Source organism: Cynocephalus volans, chromosome 14 (genome assembly GCF_027409185.1).
Source record: "Cynocephalus volans isolate mCynVol1 chromosome 14, mCynVol1.pri, whole genome shotgun sequence".
Taxonomy (NCBI): domain Eukaryota; kingdom Metazoa; phylum Chordata; class Mammalia; order Dermoptera; family Cynocephalidae; genus Cynocephalus; species Cynocephalus volans.
The window spans coordinates 26,247,571-26,269,100 of record NC_084473.1 but is presented as its reverse complement, the minus strand read 5'-3'; the positions used below and the strand labels follow the sequence as shown (position 1 = coordinate 26,269,100).

The 21,530-nt window shown below is 41.5% G+C and overlaps 1 protein-coding gene and 1 pseudogene across 1 annotated transcript; one reads left to right on the top strand and one right to left on the bottom strand.

Annotated features, from left to right (window-relative positions):
• The first annotated feature begins 345 nt into the window (after nucleotides 1–345).
• PPM1G (protein phosphatase, Mg2+/Mn2+ dependent 1G) lies at nucleotides 346–21,393 on the top strand. Its single transcript, XM_063078366.1, has 10 exons — nucleotides 346–625; nucleotides 15,865–15,934; nucleotides 16,647–16,732; nucleotides 17,048–17,180; nucleotides 17,846–18,261; nucleotides 18,851–19,003; nucleotides 19,357–19,591; nucleotides 19,986–20,115; nucleotides 20,365–20,467; nucleotides 20,780–21,393. The coding sequence occupies exons 1-10, from the start codon at nucleotides 506–508 to the stop codon at nucleotides 20,981–20,983; spliced, it is 1,650 nt and encodes a 549-aa protein (XP_062934436.1). The 5' UTR covers nucleotides 346–505; the 3' UTR covers nucleotides 20,984–21,393.
• Nucleotides 3,795–4,193, bottom strand: LOC134363408 (small ribosomal subunit protein uS19-like; annotated as a pseudogene).
• Nucleotides 21,394–21,530: the final 137 nt, after the last annotated feature.

Sequence of the window (21,530 nt, the reverse complement as noted above, 5' to 3'; positions counted from 1 at the left end):
GACAGGGAACTGGCAACATTAGAGGACAGACGGGAAGCGCCAGGTCCGACACAAAAGAGGCTTCTGACAAAAACATCAAGAGACGGGTGACGGAGAGCGAACATTGAGGGAACTGAGAAGCGACTACCGCCCTCGCGGGCCGCGGCCGGCTGACTGCGGCCGTTGGTGGGCGTGGCCGCGCCTGTCTCGCGGGAGCGGCGGTTGGGCGGGCCGTGGTCCCCGCGGGCGGGGCGAGTTGCTAAGGAAATGACTGCTTGCAGCGCCGAGCCGCGCCGCCCCGCGCCGGCCGGGCGGGGTCTGAAGCGCCGCCGTTTCCGCTTCCGCTCCGTCTCTGCTCCCGTCCCGTTACCGCCTCCTGGCCAGCCTCGCGCCTTTCACCGGCACTTTGCGTCGTCCGCCCTGCCGGGCCTGCTTTTGCCACGCGCGCCCGCGGGGCTCCGGCGCCGGCGCCGGCACGGGTCACACCCCGCTCGCCTGCCCCCAAGGCCGCCGGCCAGCCGCCGCCATGGGTGCCTACCTCTCCCAGCCCAATACGGTGAAGTGCTCTGGGGACGGGGTTGGCGCCCCGCGCCTGCCGCTGCCCTACGGCTTCTCCGCCATGCAAGGCTGGCGCGTCTCCATGGAGGTGAGACCACAGGGCCGACAGGCTGGCCGCGACAGGGCGGGAACCCGGCGGAGAAAGGGAGCAGGGGGATGGGGTCCTCACCCGGGAAGGGTCCCAGCGGAGATCCTGCTGCCGCAGCGTCAGTTTGGGGGACGGCAGCAACCGCCGGGTCGGAGCCGAGAGGGAGCTACCGGTGCTTGGGGACCGTGTGCCGGTGGCCAGTGGTGGCGAGTGCTCGGCCGTGTGGGGAGAGGCATCTTCCGCCCACCGACCGCCCTCTCCCCGTCCGTTCGCGCCATCCTCTCGTGCCAACCCAGCCCTCCAGGTTCATAAACGGTGTGAGGTGTAGTGTGGGAGTAAAGACGAAAGGAGGGACTATTTGTTCATTTATTTTTCGAGGAAGAGGCGAATAGATGTAACACTTTTTTAATTCGTATTTTTAAAATATGTGATATGGGAGGCTTCTTTGGGCGAGGAGGTTGACAGTGAAATAGTCAGTTTCACATTCTTAACACCCAGTTGCCTGGTCTTGGCCACTGCATGTTAATTTCAGAGGCTCGACCTGACCTCCAAGAGCTGTCACTCGTTTGTACTCTCTTTTCAGGGCCTTTTACGAACTTTGAAAAAATTGAATTGTGTCAATCACTAGAATTTCTTATTTATCATGCCTGATATTTTTTCTCCCGCGCTATTTCTCTAACATTCAGTAACTGTTCTTTGCCTGTGCTTGTTGTACTTTATAGTTTCCTTGATTTTCATCACAACGTATAGAGAACTTTCTTTTTCAGAAAAGTTCACTCTGAGGGCCGCGTAGCTCACTTGGGAGAGTGTGGTGCTGATAATGCCAAGGCCATGGGTTCAGATCCCTATAGGGGGATGGCCGGTTAGCTCACTTGGGAGAGCGTGGTGCTGACAACACCAAGTTAAGGGTTAGGATCCCCTTACCGGTCATGTTTTAAAAAAAAGAAAAGAAAAGAAAAGAAAGAAAGAAAATTTCACTCTGGGTAAAAAGGGAAAAAGTGAGAAATCTGGATTAAAAGGAGGAGTATGGGGCAGAATGGATGTGAAACCACAAAGGAGTATAAGGAAAACTATGGTAGGAAGGAAAGGGGAAAAGACGGGTAAAACTTGTCTTTGTGAAGAGTATTGTGAGGTCTTGGCAGAAGGCCAGGGAATTGCTCTAATAATATCTGGGATTGAGGGTTTCATCCACTTACTAGGTGGGCTTTAGGTAACAGCCAAATACTGTCTCTTGGGATTTTTTTTTTTTTTCAAATCCCTCGCTCCTCCCTGTGGTTAGCTCTGGAATGACAGTATGAACTTCAATGGTTTGTTCCCAGACTCAAATTTTATATCCACAGCAGACTTTAGTAACGGTTATATCATTAGGTATAAAATTTCAAGAATGGATGGGATCCTATAGTTCCTTTCATCTGGTTTGGCTCTCTCATTTTACAACTAGGAAATTGAGACCCAAAAAGGTTAGCACTTGTGCCTTGGTGGAAAGAACCTGTAGTTTCAAATCGTTGGAGACACTAGACAATGTTATCATTTGTGTCAAACTAAAGTATAGCATTCATATTTCATTTTGGTGCACAGTAGAACTGGGTGCGCGGTAAATGTAATTGACTATTAGAAATATCTGGATATAGCTTCAAAAGGAAAGCTTTAAAGTAAGGTTGGGATTTGGGTTACTTTTGTAGTCTGGAGTTTCCATTTCTATGGCATTTTTTGTTAATGTTGTGAGATTAGAGGTGAATATTTCATCCAACCTCACAGTAAGGCATTTCTTTCAGGTTTTTCATTCCTTATTTTCCACTTCCTTCTCTGCTGTGGTTTTTTCATTTCTTTAGAACTCTTCCTGGGCCGGCCCGTGGCTCACTCGGTAGAGTGCGGTGCTGATAGCGCCAAGGCCCCGGGTTCGGATCCCATATACGGATGGCCGGTTCGCTCACTGGCTGAGCGTGGTGCTGACAACACCAAGTCAAGGGTTAAGATCCCCTTACCGGTCATCTTTTTAAAAAAAAAAAAAAAAAAAAAAAAGAACTCTTCCTTCTAGTTTTCTTTATGAATTGAGTTGCTTGGATATTCAGTTTTCAAGGTCATTTGCCCAGTAATTATGTGCTATTTGCTGCTTCTCTGCGTGGTATTTCCCTTTATTTTTGGTTTCTTCTCTGGTAGCTAGAAAATGATTTTTTTTTTTTTTTCATCAGGGGCTGTTTGGTGTGTGGAGATCTTGCTGGACTATGCTTAGATCCTAATCTTCCTCCTGAGAGATAACTACTTAGGGTATTAAAATATTTCTAATATGCTGTTTTAGAATTTACCATCGTTTGAATAGTTAAATATACCTAATCAAATCCTCTTAAAGTACTGTTAGGGATCCTGTTCTACTTCATTCATACTTTTTCTTCTGGCTTTGTTTCCTTTCCCTAAAGTATAACATAGTTTCTTTGCTGTTGCAAGAAAATAACTATGACTTCCAGCCTCTTGAGTGAATCTTATCTTTTAAGAAAATGTACTGTACTCCTGTTCCTCTTAACCTTTAAGTCTTAATTCCACTAAATAAAGTTTATTTATCTTAACTGCTTGGTCCTAATGATTCAGTTGAAGTAAAGTTATCATATCAGTATGCCTTACAAAGGTTGCTAAGATCCTGACTGAGATGCCCACATGCCTTAGAGAGGACCATTTTACCCCTTTTCTTGAGGCAAGGATGGCAACCATCAATAGCTGGCATTTTATATTTTCTACCTCTCCTAGTGCCTCTTGCTGTGGAACCAGTGTGTTTTGAGGAGGGGTAATCAAAATACCACAGTTGTTCTCTTCTCTTTTTTCTTCTCCATGGTTTGGAGGGACCCTCAAGCTGGTTGAGGTATGTGCTTTGGAGTTAAAAGAAAGGTTGTAGAGGGGTGCCTGAGAAATATATAAGAAAAGGCTCAGAGTTTTTGGTGGCAACGAGAAGTCCAATCTGAAAACAAATTTAGTTGATGTAGTCTTAGAGGGACAAGGATACTTTTAATTTTTGGTTGTCACTTTCGAAGAAAGTGACAAAACTGCCTTCTATGGAGACAGGATATTTTTATTCTATAAATTATATTTTCCTTTCATTAAAGGCAGTATCAATACCTACAATATATTTTATTTTATTATTTTTGGGAGTCACGTGTGCCTTTATTGGCCAAGCAGGCTACTTGAGGGGGATGAAGTGAGAGGAGTGGGTGGCCCTGATGCCTGGCTGGCCATTCTTCACCGCTTGTAGGTGATGGAGAACTCACCCAGATAGTGGCTGATCATCTCGGGCTTGATCTCCACCTGGCTGAAGGTTTTGCCGTTGTAGACACCCACGTGCTGCCCACCATCTTGGGCAGGATGATGATGTCTAGCCGGTGAGCCTTGACCACCTCTGGCGTCTCCATGGGCAGTGTCTCCTTCTTGGCCTTGCGCAGGCGTTTCAGCAGCAAGTGCTGCTAGGCCCTATCAGCTGCTGGTAGGACGTGTCAAGCCCCTGATCGAGGTCCACACTGCGGTAGGTGAACTTGCAGAAGGTCCTCTGCTGCTTCTGCTCCGCTTCCGCCATCTTGTCGGTTCCTTGGAAAAGTCTTACCATATAATTTTGAGTAGGTTAGCTTTTTAATGCCATAAAGAATGGACTGTAGAGATAATGTTGAGCAGAAAATTCTTAAGATACCTAAATGACAGTTTCAATTATTATATTAATGGATAAAAATATATAATGGGATATCCCAAGCATGTTATGGGGTTCCACTTCAGAGAGGGCGTCACAGGTCAAAGAGTATTTATTATCTGGTCCTCAGATTAGCATCTCATCACTGTCTTAAAACACTGTTTACTTACTGAACCAGATCAGAATTCCTTTGTCTAGGATGCAGTAAAGCAACTTTTATAAAAGGACATTCTTTTCATTTGATTAGTATGCAGTACCTATTTACAATTCAAAGCTGGTACATATGAAATTATTCAAGTGTATGCCCATGAATATGGAGAAGTTATTTTCTGCTATACCATTCCTTTATAAGTTCTCAAGCAGCTGGAAGATACAATCAGAACTTATTCCTCAGGATTTCAAGAATGTCTAACCTAAATTTCTATTGCTCGACCCCCTAGCAATTGTTACTGTTACTTCCCCACCCCTCATCCTCTATTCGGATATCATCTTGGAATTGTACTTTGAGAGGTAAGAGCTTGAATTTGAGTGAAGACATTGACACCTCTGATCAGTAGTTCTTGCCATTGTAAACTGCTCTTAACTATTATGCTATATATAAGGTCAAGGGTTTGGATCCCTTTACCAGCCAACTGCCAAAAAGAAGAAAAAACAAAACTATTATGCTATCTGGAAGCACAAATCTTTAGAACTGAACTTAAAATCACTGATGTTTTATGGCATTCTATAGACAGAGTACTAATTCCAGTGGAGCTGTTTTCTGTTTCCATCTAGATCTTGTTCAAAGATGGAGTGTATCAACTCTTAATCATATATAGTATTTAAAATGTATATGCAGGTCCCCTTTTAAGGAACTTTATTGAGATATGATTTACATACCATGCAATTCACCCATTTAAAGGGTACAATTCAGTGGTGTTTAGTATATTCACACAGAATTGTACAGCCATCACCACAATCAATTTTAGAACATTTTTCATCACCCCAAAATGAAACCCTGTACCCCTTACCAGTCACTCCGTATCTCTTTTCCACTAACTTATGGCAGCCACCAACTTACATTCTGTCTTTTTTCCACTAACTTGTGGCAGCCACCAACTTACATTCTGTCTTTGTGGATTTACCTATTCTGAACATTTCATAAAAATGGAGTTATAAATATGTTACTTTTTATATCTGGATGCTTTTACTAAGTATATTTTTAAGGCTCATCAGTGTTGTATTATGAATTAATCAGTACTTCATTCTTTTTTATGGCTGGATAATCTATTGTATGGCCATATCATTCTTTTTTTTTTTTAAGATGACCAGTGAGGGGATCTTAACCCTTGGCTTGGTGTTGTCAGCACCACACTCAGCCAGTGAGCTAACCAGCCATCCCTATATAGGATCCGAACCTGTGGCCTTAGTGTTATCAGCACCACACTGTCCCGAGTGAGCCAGGGCCGGCCCTATATATCACTCTTTTTTATAGCTGAGTAATACTCTACTGTATGGGTATACTTTGTTTATCCATTCATCAAATGATAGATATTTGGATTTCTACATTTTTGTTATGAATAATGATGCTGTAAACATTCATGTACAAGTTTTTGTGTAGAAATACTTCTTCATTTCTCTTGAGTGTATACCTAAGAGTGGAATTGCTGGGTCATATGGTATTTACACGTTTAACATTTTGAGAAACTGCTAAACTTTTCCAAGGTGGCTACAGCATTTTGCATTCCCAACAGCAATTTATGAGGGTGCCAGTTTCTCCACCTCCTCCCTACACTTATCTGTCTTTTTTATAATAGCCTTTCTAGTGGATGTGAAGTGGTATTTCATTGCAGTTTGGATTTGTATTTTTCTGAGGGCTAATGATGTTTGAACATCTTTTCATGGGTTTATTGGCCATTTGTATATTTTCTTTTGGAAAATGTTTAGATCCTCTGTCAATCTTTCTTTCTTTCTTTTTAACTAAGATTTTTTTTGTTTTTTTGAGCAGCTGGCTGGTATGGGGATCTGAGCCTGTAACATTGTTGTTAGAAGGCTGCACTCTAACCAACTGAACTAACCAGCCAGCCCTATTTATTTTTAGGCAGGTCAAGTGAAGCAGTAAGTGTGGAAAAGGAACAAAGAAATCTGTGATTGGTGTGATCAATTAATTGTAAACACCACTGTACTTGGACCCACCCCTTTGTCCATTTTTAATTGACTTGTCTTTTTGTTGAGGTGTAAGAGTTCTTTATATATTCTGGATACAAGTCTGTTATCAGACATATGATTTATAAATATTTTCTTCCATTTTGTAGGCTGCCTTTTTGCTTTTTTGATGGTATCCTTTGAAGCATAAAAGTTTTTAATTTTGATGAAATCTAATTTATTTTTTTCTTGTCCTTTGGTGTTGTACCTACAAAGCTTTGCCCAATGGAAAGGCACAACAATTTACTCTTAGATTTTCTTCTAAGAGTTTTATAGTTTCAGCTCTTACAGTCTGTGATCTATTTTGAGTTCATTTTTTTGTATGGTGTAAGGAAGTGATCATTCTTTTGCATATGAATATCTAGTTGTCCCAGCATTGTACCATTTGTTAAAAAGATTGTTTTTTTCCCTCATTGAATTATTTTAGCATCGTTGTCAAAGATCAGTTGACCATAAATATGAGGGTTTATTTCTGGACTCTTAATTCCATTCCATTGATCTAAATGTCCTGATGCCAGTACCACACTATCTTGGTTACTGTAGCTTTGTAGTACATTTCAAAGTTGGGAAGTGTGTTCTTTTTCTCGTTTCTGCTTTTCTGGATTTCTTGCATTTCCACATGAATTTTAGGATTAGTTGTCACTTTCTGCACAAAAGGCACTTGAGATTTTGATAGCAATTGTGCTGATCTGTAGGTCAATTGGAGGAGTATTACTATCTTAACAATATTAAGTCTTCCAATTCGTGAGCGTGGACTGTTTTTACATTTATTTAGGTCTCTAGTTTCTTTCAGCAATATTTTGTAGTTTTCAGAGTGTGCTTTGAGCTTCTTTTGTTAAATTTACTCTAAAATATTTTATTTTTTTGATGCTATTATAAATGGATTTGTATTAACTTCATTTTTGGATTGTTCATTGTTACTGAGTAGATATAAATTGAGTTTTGTGTATTGATCTTGTGTCCTGCAGCCTTGCTGAACTTGTTTATTAGTTCCAATAGTGATTTTAGTAGATTCCTTGGGATTTTCTGTATATAAGATAATTTCATCTGTAGATAGAGATAGTTTTATTTCCTCCTTTCCAATCTAAATGACATTTATTTCTTTTCTTTTTTTTTTTTTTAATTTTAAAAGATGACCGGTAAGGGGATCTTAACCCTTGGCTTGGTGTTGTCAGCACCACGCTCAGCCAGTGAGCAAACCGGCCATCCGTATATGGGATCCGAACCCGGGGCCTTGGTGTTATCAGCACCGCACTCTCCCGAGTGAGCCACAGGCCGGCCCAGATGACATTTATTTCTTTTTCTTTCTTAATTGCCCTGGCTAGAACCTTCAGCACAATGTTGAACAGTAGTAGTGAAAGCAGATATCCTATCTTGTTCTTGATCTTAGGGGAAAAGCTTTCAGTCTTTCAACATTAACTATGATGTTAACTGTGGGTATTTCATAAAAGTACTCTATTAAGTTGAGGAGTTTCCCTTTTATTCCTAGGTTGTTGAGTCTTTATCATGGGCATTGGATTTTGTCAAATGCTTTTTATCTATTGAGATGATCACGTGATTTTTGTTCTTTATTCTATTGATATGGTATGGTATATTACATTAATGGATTTTTGAATGTTAAACCAAACTTGCGTTCTTTTGGTGTATAAATCCCACTTGTTCATTGTGTATAATCCTTTTTATATGTTGCTGGATTTGGTTTGCTACTATTTTGTTGAAGATTTTTGTGTCTGTATTAACAAGAGATATTCATATGTCTGTAGTTTTCTTGTGATATCTTTGTCTGGTCTTGGTATCAGGGTAGTACTGGCCTTATAAAATGAGTTGGGAAGTGTTACCACTATATTTTGGAAGAATTTATAAGAAAGTCATATTAATTTTTCTTTAAATATTTGAATTTATTTAATTCTACCATCTGAGTGAAGCCATCTGAGCTTGGGCTTCTTTTTGTGGAAAGTTTTTTTTTGTTTTCAAAAAATTTTTAATTGTGGTTACATACATATAACATAAAATTTACCATCTTAACCATTTTTAAATGTATACAGTTCAGTAATGTTAAATACATTCACAGTCTTGTGCAACCAGTCTTCAGAACTCTTCATCTTGCAAAACTAAAACTCTATACCTATACAACAACTCCACATATCCTCCTTCCTTCAGCCCCTGGCAGCCACTATTCTACTTTCTGTCTGTATGATTTTGACTATTCTAACTACCTCATGTAAGTGGAATCGTACAGTGATTATCTTTTCGTGACTAAGGATTTTATTGTTTTAGCTCTTACAGGCTGTGATCTAATTTGAGTTAATTTTTGGAAAGTTTTTTGGGTTTTGCTACATGGCTTATTTCATGTAACACAATGTCTTCAAGGTTCATCCATGTAGTAGCATGTGTCAGAATTTCCTTTTTTTTTTAATGGCTGAATGATATTCCATTGTATGTATGTACCTCATTTTGCTATCCTTTCATCTGTCAATGGACATTTAGGTTGCTTCCATGCTTTCATGTTTTAGCTATTGTGAATAGTGCTGCTTTGAACATGGGTGTACAAATATCTCTTTGAGACCCTGCTTTCAGTTCTTTTGGGTATATATCCAGAAGTGGAATTGCTGCATCAAATGGTAATTTCTATCTTAAATTTTTTGAGGAGCTGCTATACTGTTTTCCATAGTGGCTGTACCATTTTATATTTCCACCAACAGTGAACAAAGTTTCCAATTTCTGTACATTCTCACCAACAGTGATTATTAACTGTATTATCTTTTTTTTTTTTTTTTTTTGTTGGTTGGCCAGTTTCGGAGATCTGAACCTGTGACCTTGGTATTACAAGGCTGTGCTCTAACTAACTGAGCTAACCAGCCAGCCCTTATCTGTATTTTTTGATAGTAGCCATCCTAACGGGTATGAGGTGGTAGTTTACATTTCTATGAATTATTAATTGGAGGCAGGGTGGTCACGGTGCAGGAAAAATCTCCCAAATGATGTCTAACTCCTGGAAAACGAAGTGTCAGTCCAATTGCAAGAAGATCCTTGAGCATGTGAGTGATCAGAAATGATTTAGCTTGTGTGGACCTTAGGCCTGGCAGTAAAATTCAGGGAAAATAATTTAAATGCTTCTGAGCTTTCTGAGAGGGGCTTAAAGCCATTGTAGTATGTTTCCTGAAGATGCAAGCACTAGTAAAATGATATCGTAGTAATCATTTTTTAAAAAATTATTACTGCAGAAAGGAAAAGATTGTTTATTTTTATTATTAAGGTTTACCATTGTTATTTTTTGCATACTTAAATTAAGAATTCCTTAGGTGGATAAACTAAGGAAAAGATTCCTCTCCATTCCCACGATACTAACTGGTTATTAGTATTAGTTTTATTTTTTATCAAAATAACACATGCATATAATTTTAAAAGTCAGATAGTATTACATGACTTTTTATTTTTTTATTTTTTATTTTCTTTTTAAAATTTAATTCAATTTTTTAAAAAATTTTTTTATTGAATCAAAATTGATTATACAAATTTTGGGGGTTCAACATTAAGGTATGTTGATCAGATCAATATTACTAGCATATATATTGTTACAAATCGTAATTATTATTTATGCCCCTTGTCCAATCCCTCCCCATCTCCCTTTCTCTCCCCTCTCCCCCCTCTAATCACCCTGGATTTCTTCTCACCCTCTGAAAGAATAATGGTTATTCTGTTCATTTGCTGCCCAAAAGTCTGTCCAATGCTGAGAGGTGTGATCAGGTCCCCCAGTACTATCATAGAGCAGATGCTTCTTCCATCACTCTGAAATGGGCTCTGTGGAGAAAGAGATCCTCCTTCTTTCTTTATCTCTGCTGGTGACTCTCCTTGTGTTAAGGCATTCCAATGGCTGGTGGATGATCTGTGTGGTGGTTGTGGCATCTAGCTGCCTTCACGGCAGCCATGGTTATTGTGGTGGCTGTGGTGGGCCAACCACAGGGAGAAGACGTTTTTGACATGCTCCTTGGTGCTGGTGGTGTGCCTGGTTGTCGAGAATATCTGACCCCCAGCTCCATACCCCAGGTCCCCGAGTGGGTCCTGAGGCGCTGTCACGGTGTGCCTGGTTGTGGGAGGGGAGTCCGGTCCCCTTCTCCATGCCCTGGGTTACATGACTTTTTAAAACCAAAAATGTAGTTCCCTTCTCAACCACCTTTAAATCTTTTATCTTGATTTGTAAGGATTTAGATAAATTTATATATATCCTAAATCTAATGGTTGGTCTTGGGACACAGGAACATTTGTGGATGTATTTATAACTTTGGGAGATTGACATCAGGAAGGATGAACAACCCTTTATTAACATGGATGCATTGGTTGTCTAAAAGGTCAAAAGGGCTGTGTGATATGTGATTCAGTAAGGCAAGGCCTAATAGCCTTGATTCAGGTGACCTGTGTGTATTCTGAGTCATCTCCTCCAGATTCCCTCAGTAGTTATTGTGTTACGATGTATCTCTGGGTTTAGAGTAGGAAATGAAGGAGAAGGTATTCTTAAGATAGTTGTTCTGAGGCAGCTGGGAACTAACCATCATAAGCAAATATGGAGTGCCTGCTATACTAGTATTGCAGAACATAGTGTTAGACCCTAGAGCTGTAAAGAGATTTAAGACAGTCTTTGCTTTCACGTTGCTTTAAAATCCAATTTTGGACCTAGGACTCCCTCTCTCCTTATGGAATGTTGAGTAACAATACAAGGTAGCATATGCTGAGTGCCAAATTATGGGTAGAGGCAAGATATACTAAAAGAGTTTAGAGTACTGGTGTGGTTGGGTAAGGTCTCTTGGAGGTGGTGAGACTTTAACTGGATCTTAAGGAAAGTATAACAGACAAATGGGGAGGAGGAAAGTGGGGAAAGAAAAAGTATTAGAAGGAGGGATAGGAGGAAAGACTCCAAGGCAGACATGCTTACTGCTTTGCTTGGGGAGAAGAGGGGTATCAGTGTCAAGAATGGAGCAGTTTCTCAGGGAATGGTATGAGAGTTAAGAGACTAGATTATAAAGATGGGTAGGAATGATGATTGAGTGACCTAAAGCGAGGTAATCCAGGAACAACCTGATGAATGCTTCCAAGGGAAACTCAGCAGGACTCAGTAATGGATGGTGGAAGACACCTAGAAAGTTAAGGATGATTCCTGGTATTAGATGTTGCTTGGTAGAGTTAGATTCCATTGACAGGGCTGGCCAGTTAGCTCATTTGGGTACTGTGTGGTATTATAACACCACGGTCAAGGGTTCAGGAACCTGTACCAGCCACTTGCCCACTTCCACCTCCAAAATAAAAAGATTCCATTAACAGAAATAAGACCTGTAGGGAAAGCTCTGATTTTTTGGAGACTGCTGAGTTCCTGTTTATATACATTCAATTTGAGGTATAGAAGGGACATCCTGTAGAAATAGGCAGTTGGAGGCATAGAACTATAGTTGTTTACAGAATCCAAGAGAACTTTTAAGAAAGGTGACATGGTTTGTACTGTTTAATCCTACACAATGGTTGGGGAGAATGAAGCGGCAAAGCTTATTTGGATTGCTGTTAACGTTATTACCTTCTTTGTGAAGTAAGATCTCAAAGGAGAAGGGTTTGAGGTCAAGAGTTTAAGAGGAAATGTTAACCTAGAAAGAGAGGAGAAATACTGTGTTTCAGGCAGAAGTAAAGGAGAGGATAGATAAAGCTACAGAGACATTTTGAGGTAGAACAGGGAAGATGAAGTAGTTCTTGAGATGAGATCTTGATGTAAGTAAGAGGTGAGTTCATCTGCTAAGAGTGAAAGGAAAATAGCATTGAGAACTCAAACAGAAGGTGTGCAACTGGCTGGGTGTATTTAGGAGTCAATTCAGAATACAGAAAAAAAATGCTGAATGGAAGTAGTGACCACAATCCATGTGACAGCATAATATTTTATGACCAGCAGTACTTAGTGGTTCTGATGCAGGGGTAAAGAAAGCAGTTGGTGGGGTTATACAAGGTTGGATGACTTTTTCTAGATTGCTAAGAGACAGTGTTGAAATACTTAGCTGTGGCTCAGAAAGGGATAGAGAGAAAGAAAGGCAAGGGTAAAGGTTATGAGCAAAGATGCAAAGGGGAAATTGAAGTGCTTAGAGAAGGTGTAGCAGTTCCAAGTAATAATACAGATCCAAAGCCTCAACGAGAAGTGGAGAAGGTAATGTGGAATACTTCTAGGACCGGAGACCTTAAAGTATGAGATGAATCTTTATTGTGGGCATTCCTCTTTCAGAAAAAGGATGAAGAAGAAAAATGTGAACCAGATGCTAAATTTCAGAGCAGAATATATATTTATATAGCAAATTCCGGTTTACCGAAGGGCTTTTACGTGTTTTGCATCATCCTCACAACAATCCTGTGATGATGTGGGTAAGGTAGATGTAGTTACTCCATATTGCAGAGGATAAAATTGAGGCATACCACGAGGTAGCTGGCCAAAGATCATGCGGTGTATGGTAGAATGGCAATTCAAGGCCAATTAATAGGTTTCTTTTGTTGTTATTCAAAACGGAACAATATGACTTTACAAAAATTTAAAAATGAATGTTGAAAAGTAGAATATAATTATTACTCAAATTTCACCCTCCACTGTTAAGTTTGATATATGATCTTCCAGACTGACATAGACATACGATACTTAAAAAAAATTTTTTTCTTTTTTATCACTTAATATATTGTGAACACATTTCCAAATTAACATATTCATTGTTTCTAACAGTTGCATTTACTCCATTGGAGGGAGGGATGTATTATTTGTAATCTATTCCTGGAAATTTAGATGGTTACAATTGTTTTTTTATTATAAATAATGCTATAATAAGCATTCTTGTACATGTCCTTGTACCCTTGTCTAATTGTTTCTGTAAAAAAGCTTTTATTTAATTAATTTATTCTGGGGCAGCTGGCCAGTATGGGATCTGACCCCTTGACCGTGGTGTTATAACACCATACTATAAGCAACTGAGTTAATTAGCCAGCACAAAAACCTTTTAGAGTGGAATTACTAGATCAAAGAGCAGGTACATTAGAAATTTTGATACATATTACCAAATTGTCCTCCAGAAAAGCTATACTACTTTATATTCTTGTCAATCAGGATATGAGGATGTGTTTTTACCTTCACTCTTATTATCACTGGATATTATTAATCTCTTTCATCATTCTGATTTTGCACAAAAGGATATTTCTCTGTTTTAATGTATATTTCTTTGATTACTAATGAAGTTAAGTATTTTTTCATATGCTCACATGCTCTTGTGAGGAACAGATGAGGAAGTCAAAAAGATGGTTCAAGTAGAAGGTGCAGGTTCAAAAGAGATGGTACAACTATGATCTAGAGTGGCATCACAGGAAGAGAAAGACCAGTTGATCCTCTTGTTCTGCTGGGAAGGAGTAGACAGGAAGACTGCTTCTCTTACTCCTACCAAAAAATTGAAATTAGTTGGACCAGCTTCTCACATTTTAGTAATACATTTTGGGTTTTGTTTTCGGCGGCTGGCTGGTACAGTGATTGAACCCTGGACCTTGGTGTTATCAGCACCATGCTCTAACTAACTAAGCTAACCAGCCAGCCCTACATTTAGTCTTTTCAAAAACATTTACTTTTGAAAATTAAAGAGCATAAGCTTTTTTTGGTGAAGTAAGAGTCTTTATTTTGTTCACTGACATATCCCAAGCACCCAGAACACATCCTGACACATAATGGGTACTCATATATTTGATGAGTGAATGAATGAACAAATGAATTTAAGTTTGAACTCACATTCAAGTTTGAGAACCACTGGTAGAGGATGCTGGGGCAATAGGCAATTTTAAGTGCAAGAAAGAAGGTGCTGACATGATAGTAAGAAGAAAGGATAAGCCCTGGCTTAGATAGAAGGGAGCTAGCTTGGCTTGCAGTAAAGTGGTTGGAAGAGGGAGAAGGTGGTCTGTGGTGCTCTCTAGGTCCTGGAAATGTGGCTAAGAGGCAGTGTAGTTGATGATGACCTTAACAGTGCCATCAAGGGCCATCCGTGGCAGCCCCTTAGCTTTCGGGGCACTTCTTCCTGGAGACAGAGAGAAATACAAAACTAGACCTCTTTTGATTGCTTTCCTTCCTTACTTTAAAATAACTTTTATATTTTAGACTTGTATAACTAAGGCATAGTCTTATTTAGGGACAACAGAAAAACCACTGCACTTAGATTTTTTTCACTGTTAAGATAATTAGAAATTTTAAAATGCTATTGCCAAAAAGAGGAAGGAGAATTATGATTGATGTTAACTTATAGAAGGATAATTAGCCTAAGTAAATAGCTGATTATATATGTCCTTTTTGCTTGTAGAGAGTACCTGAAAGAAGGTTGGATTGTTTTCCCAAGTAGAGCAGATTAAGCTGCAGCAAGCACACTTTTACCTAGGTCTGACGGTCTTTGTTGAACTTTGACTTAGCCTGGAACATTAGTTTGGGGTTGTGGAATTTTGTTATTAGAAGAATTTGATCAAGGTTGGCCTTCAAACCAAAATGTTGATGTGGTGGGTCCATTGCAAACTTCTCTTTGATGTGCTGTCATTAGAACAGAAAGATATTTCACTTCCACCTGGGGGTAGGAGGTGGAAAGGCTGACTATACAGTGTGTTGGAAATTCCAGTTAAAAAGTACTAAATGGGGCACAGCTTAAAAAAAAAAAAAAAAGGTACTAAACAGTGTAGTTTAATAGGATTATTTGTTGGAAAGATATTTTGTAAATATATCCTCTGCCCACTCTGAGAGTAACTTCTTGAGTGAGTTAAGCTTTGAGAGAAGAGGGGAAGAATTTGTTTAGATAATGCCTTTTTTTTTTTTTTGGTATAAGTATATACAACTTTACAACTTTTGAGTGCTTTCCCTTAGTCTGTTTTAGGATTCTCTTAGAAACTTTTCACGTTTGTAAGCCCCTCAGGTCTCTTTTTGCTGTCTTCCCTAACATTTTATTCCTTGAATTTCACTGATTCAAAGAATAGGTCTGAAAGTGACTGTAAAGGTCCTTTATTCTGGTTCTCCCCATAGTTCCCACAAATCCGAAAGGGTTAGGTCTAGAGTTCCAACAGCTAAATATTGTGCCATCTAGACAGATCTCCTAGGCTAAAGCTGCTGGATTACAGAGGTAGTGACCTGATTCTTTCTTCTTCTCTCCTTCCTTTCATTTCCCTTTCCCTTTTCTCCTTTGCTTCCCACTCTTTCTGCCTCCCCTGTACTTCTTTTCATCTCATCCCATCTTCCTTATTTCTAGGCCATATAGGCCAGTCAGGGAGCTTAAGGTGTGCAGGCAATTCTTATGACCTGAGTTGCACAAGGAGGAATACTCTTTGACCTTGAGACATACTGATTATACTCTTCTTTTTTTAGGATGCTCACAACTGTATTCCTGAGCTGGACAGTGAGACAGCCATGTTTTCTGTCTACGATGGACATGGAGGTAATTTTAGCATATCATATGTAACATTTTAGGACCCAAATTCCAGACTTTACAGGGCAAGAATAGGTCCTTTGTTCTTTTACTTTACCGGGTTCTGGTCCTCAGATATCATTTCATGCCTGGCGCCATTTTTCTCTATTATGTGATTCCTTTTTCCCATTAGGGTATTGTATTGGATTATAATCTCACCAGGCCTTGTTTTAATCCAAAAATTCTCATCCTACATCAGCATTTATCTTTTTCTCACTGTAAGTACTAAGTATGCAGGTATGTAAGAACTGAGTATGCAGGTGAGAAAAGACAAGGGATATATTTTTTGTTTGTTTGTTTTTTGTTTTTTTAAAGATGACCGGTAAGGGGATCTTAACCCTTGACTTGGTGTTGTCAGCACCACGCTCTCCCAAGTGAGCCATCCGGCCATCCCCATATAGGGATCCAAACCCGTGGCCTTGGTGTTATCAGCACCACACTCTCCCAAGTGAGCCACAGGCCGGCCCGACAAGGGATATATTAATATACACTTGGGAGAGGTGATGGTGAAATTCATTTTTTGGGTCAGAACCTCCGAAACATTGTCCTTCAGATAGGTTTCAGGTGTACTAAGGTACTTATTCCCTCAACCCTTGGGGTTAACTCCAGTATGGCATGTAAATATTATATCACTTTCTGTGTGTGGGAAGCAGTGTTCCACGTAACCCTACCTTTCTTCTAGGGGAGGAAGTTGCCTTGTACTGTGCCAAATATCTTCCTGATATCATCAAAGATCAGAAGGCCTACAAGGAAGGCAAGCTACAGAAGGTCTGTCTTCTCACACTATTCATTGTCCACTTGTGTAGGCGTTCCTTTGTTTTCTAACTCTTGGCTTTTCCCTTCTCTTTGCCCCCTAGCTGTTGTTTATTAACTGCATTTCTTCATAAAGAATCCTGTACCTAGAACTAGCTTATTCCCACTTGGTTTTTTAGATCTGCCTTATTAATCTATGAGTTCCTCCTAGTGTGGCAGATCACACTCTGATGTGTCCCATCCTTGTGTCCAGAATTGTATATAGGGAATTCATTTTGTACCTGTGGTACTTTTTCCTGTACTTGCCTTATACTCTTTGCTTATATTCAGGCTTTAGAAGATGCCTTCTTGGCTATTGATGCCAAACTGACCACTGAGGAAGTCATTAAGGAGCTGGCACAGATTGCAGGGCGACCCACTGAGGATGAGGATGAAAAAGAAAAAGTAGCTGATGAAGATGATGGTGCGTGCAGCATCCCCTGTTCAAGAGGAAATCAATTTTTAAGAACTATTCTTTAATATAATTTATTTATCAATTATATGAGAGGATGGCTTCCCAGAGACCTGGAAAGTCCTCACATTAAGGAACTTTATGGTGTTCTACTACACGAGGTTATGAAAAAGAGGGAGAGAATCAATCTTTGTTGAGTGCCTAGTGTTGTAGTTGTAAGCATTTTTATATACATTATCTTTGGCATTGTGATGGGGTCTTTCTGATTTCTGTTGGCATTTATGTGACTTTTTTTTTTCCCCAAGACTGGAGCAGTCATTAGTCCCATCAGCCAGTCATTAGGCCTGAACTCTAGGCCTAGACTAGCATTGTGGGCTTTCTGGTTCCTCAGCCAGAATAGGGTTTCCAACTTAACAATAACAAATAAGAGGTGAGAGGGGAAATACAATGACTAGTGTTCCTTTGACTAAAAAGGGCTGAAAGACAAAGATCAGAAGTCTGTGGAGGAGAAAGAAGCTAAGGGATGTTCTTCTGAGACTTGACAAGTGAGACGAGCCTTAGGAGTGGGAGGCTGTGGGGGAATTGGAACTCAGGCTGCAAGGGCTATAGAGGTAGTGAGTGGGACTGATCCCATGAGGAGTCTGGCTGGGGGCTCTGATTTAGTCCTTTCCCTGCAGTGGACAATGAGGAGGCTGCACTGCTGCATGAAGAGGCTACCATGACTATTGAAGAGCTGCTGACACGCTATGGGCAGAACTGTCACAAGGGCCCTCCCCACAGCAAATCCGGAGCTGGGACAGGCGAGGAACCAGGGTCCCAGGGCCTCAATGGGGAGGCAGGACCTGAGGACCCATCTAGGGAAACTCCTTCACAGGAAAATGGCCCTACAGCCAAGGCCCACACAGGCCTTTCCTCCAACTCAGAATGTGGGACTGAGGCAGGCCAAGTTGGTGAGCCTGGCACTCCCACAGGTGAGGCTGGGCCTTCCTGCTCTTCAGCCTCCGACAAGCTGCCTCGAGTTGCTAAGTCCAAGTTCTTTGAGGACAGTGAGGATGAGTCAGATGAGGCGGAGGAGGAAGAGGAAGACAGTGAGGTAAGGGCCTGTGAGGCAGGCAGATGCTGAAGTTGCAGAGAAGGGCTGTGTGGTTGCCATCAATAGCTTTCAGCTTTCTTTTCCTTCTCCAATTTTGACATCATCCCCCAAGACCCACTGTATTCTATGCCTTAGCCTTCTTGAATTCTTTATCTCCATCATCACAGGTACCATTAGCCCTCTTACCTCTTCCTTTGTCAGTACTATAACAAATAGGTCTAGTTCTGGCCTTTCAGAGTCTGTCTCCTAGAGGGAGAACAAGAAGGGAGTTGATGTTACCTTAGATATGTGGGTGTTTCGTTCTCTGGACACTATTTTCTGGCCACATTTCCTGGAAAGAACTTTTGGCTGGCAGCCCTGGCCTTCCCCAGGGCTTCTGGCTAGTGACTGCTGAATCCAGTTTAGGATGTCAGTTATACTCATCCTGGCCCTCTCCTCTCCCCGAGATTTTCATGATCATATAGTTGTTATCTTTCAGTGTTATAAGGACCTATGTTCAGTCAGGGCCTCTGGGTTCTGAGTATGAGTTGGGGGGAGGCGGGGAAGGGGGCATCCTAGTCTCAGCAGCCTGGGATCCTCCCTCTGGCAGGAATGCAGTGAGGAAGAGGATGGCTACAGCAGTGAGGAGGCAGAGAATGAGGAAGATGAGGATGACACTGAGGAGGCTGAAGAGGATGATGATGATGATGAAGAAGAAGAAGAAGAAGAGATGATGGTGCCTGGGATGGAAGGAAAAGAAGAGGTGTGTGGGGAAGGGAAGCAGTGAATCTGGAAAAGCCAGGAGGCAGGTGTGGATCCCCTGATTTTGATTCTGAGACGGGATCCTCTTAATATTTTAGTACTAAAGCTGTGGTCATGGGGGATTTATTTTGTGAGGGGAACTAGGTGGTAAGTCTTTTGATTAGAATTATCTAAAAAAGAAAAGGGAGGGAGCATGCTTTTGTCTGGAAAGATAACATTTGTGCTCCTCCTGTTTGTTAAAGCTCTCTTGGGGGTCCCAATGAGAAGGGAAAGCATAAGTGAATGGTGAGGGGTGCACCAACAGGGAACTCATGTTCAGAAGCTCCCATGAATGCTACCTTTCTTCTTTTTAAGCCTGGCTCTGACAGTGGTACAACAGCAGTGGTGGCTCTGATACGAGGAAAGCAGTTGATTGTAGCCAATGCAGGAGACTCTCGTTGTGTGGTGTCTGAGGCTGGCAAAGCTTTAGACATGTCCTATGACCACAAACCAGAGGATGAAGTGGAGCTAACACGCATCAAGAATGCTGGTGGCAAGGTCACCATGGATGGGCGAGTCAACGGGGGCCTCAACCTTTCCAGAGCCATTGGTAAGGGCCAAGAAATTTAAGGGAAGGACTTCTGGGGTCTTGCTCTCTGTCCCAGACTACCTGATAGCAAACTTGAATCTTCATAGCCCTTGTACCATTCAATGTACTTTTATATCTACTATCTAAGTCCTTAACATCTCTGTAAAATAGCTAAGATAGTTATCATTATCTTCAGTACCTTTTCGATGATGAAAAAGACAGGTGAGTGACTTTCGTAAGGTTCAGCAACCTGTTGACAGCGCTGAAACTAGAAAAACTAGAACTCAGTTCTCCATTCCACTAGATTATGGAACTTTGTAGAGAAGGGGAATGAATGGCAAGGTTTGAATTGCCTCAAACATTAATCTGTGGGAAGTTTCAAACCACTTGTCAACCAACTATTCCTTTACTTTAGGAGACCACTTCTACAAGAGAAACAGGAACCTGCCACCTGAGGAACAGATGATTTCAGCCCTTCCTGACATCAAGGTGCTGACTCTCACTGATGACCACGAATTCATGGTCATTGCCTGTGATGGCATTTGGTAAGCAAGCACTGGCAGAACACCCTAAAGTCCTCTTTCTGCAGCATTACTTCTCTTGTAGGGCTTAGAGCTGCTCTAGGATTAGAGCCTAAGCAGGCTTCTTGATGAGTCAAGACCACTAAGCCTAAGGCAGAACTGAGGAGAATTTCTGTAGGTGCTTACATTGGCCTAGCCCACCACCTCTATTCACGCTCCTCTACTCTGCCTTTGTGTGAGACTAAAGATTCTGACTGTTGTTTCTGACCCCAGGAATGTGATGAGCAGTCAGGAAGTTGTAGACTTTATTCAATCAAAGATCAGCCAGCGTGATGAAAATGGGGAGCTTCGGTTATTATCATCCATCGTGGAAGAGGTGAGTCCCAGGGTGGAGAAGAGAGGGTGTCTGGTGTGTGCACAGCCAAGGATTTCTCTTTTCACTTTTCACCCGAGCTAAGACCAGAGCCTGAGAATACTGTTAATTACTGACAGAGGCCAAACCATGACTAAAAGCGTCCATCTTCCCTCATTTCCCTGACTTAACCTTATGCCTCATGGTCTAGCAAGTGGGCTGTTTTGTGATACATGTTGCCCATTCCACTTCTTTGACCTCTTGGAAGGGCCAACCCTCTTGCGGGACTCTAGGTTCCCAGGAAGGTGTTGCTGAGCTACCCCATCCCTTTTGTAGTTGCTGGATCAGTGCCTGGCACCAGACACTTCTGGGGATGGTACAGGGTGTGACAACATGACCTGCATCATCATTTGCTTCAAGCCCCGAAACACAGGAGAACCCCAGCCAGAGAGTGGCAAGCGGAAACTGGAGGAGGTGCTTTCTACTGAGGGGGCTGAAGAAAATGGCAACAGTGACAAGAAGAAGCCCAAGCGGGACTAGCAGTCATCCACACCCCTGCCCACCTAGACTGTTTTCTGAGCCCTCCGGACCTGAGATTGAGTTTTTTTTTTTTTTTTTCTTTAGCCTTAGCAGTGGGTATGAGGTGTGCAGGGGGAACTGGGTGTCTTTACTCAGCCCATTCCAAAGAGGGCTCTCCCTACATACAGCAGCCTGGGAGCCTCTGCTGTCCTCCCTAGCCTCCTCCTTGCTCCTTTGGGCTCATCACCGGTTCTGTGCCTGTGCTCTGTTCTGTTGGAGGGAAGGACTGGCGGTTCTGGTTTTTACTCTGTGAACACTTTATTTAAGGACATTCTTTTTTATTGGCGGCTCCATGGCCCCCAGCCGCTTGCACCCGCTCTCTGTTGTACACTTTCAATCAACACTTTTTCAGACTAAAGGCCAAAACCTGATCGTGCCCATGGTGTCCTTTTTTCTCTGCTGCTGTGGCCCCCGACTTAATCCCAGCGGTAGCATCTAGCCAGCCCCTCCACGTGTGTGTGTGTCCGTCCGTGTGTCCTGTGCGTGTGTGACGATAACAGCGACCAGC

Excerpts from the sequence above, each read along its gene's own strand:
- PPM1G (XM_063078366.1), top strand. The coding sequence starts at position 506 with ATGGGTGCCTACCTCTCCCAGCCCAATACGGTGAAGTGCTCTGGGGAC. Across the intron at positions 18,262-18,850 it reads AGGAAGAGGAAGACAGTGAG|GAATGCAGTGAGGAAGAGGA; the intron begins GTAAGGGCCTGT and ends TCCCTCTGGCAG. Across the intron at positions 19,004-19,356 it reads GGATGGAAGGAAAAGAAGAG|CCTGGCTCTGACAGTGGTAC; the intron begins GTGTGTGGGGAA and ends CTTCTTTTTAAG.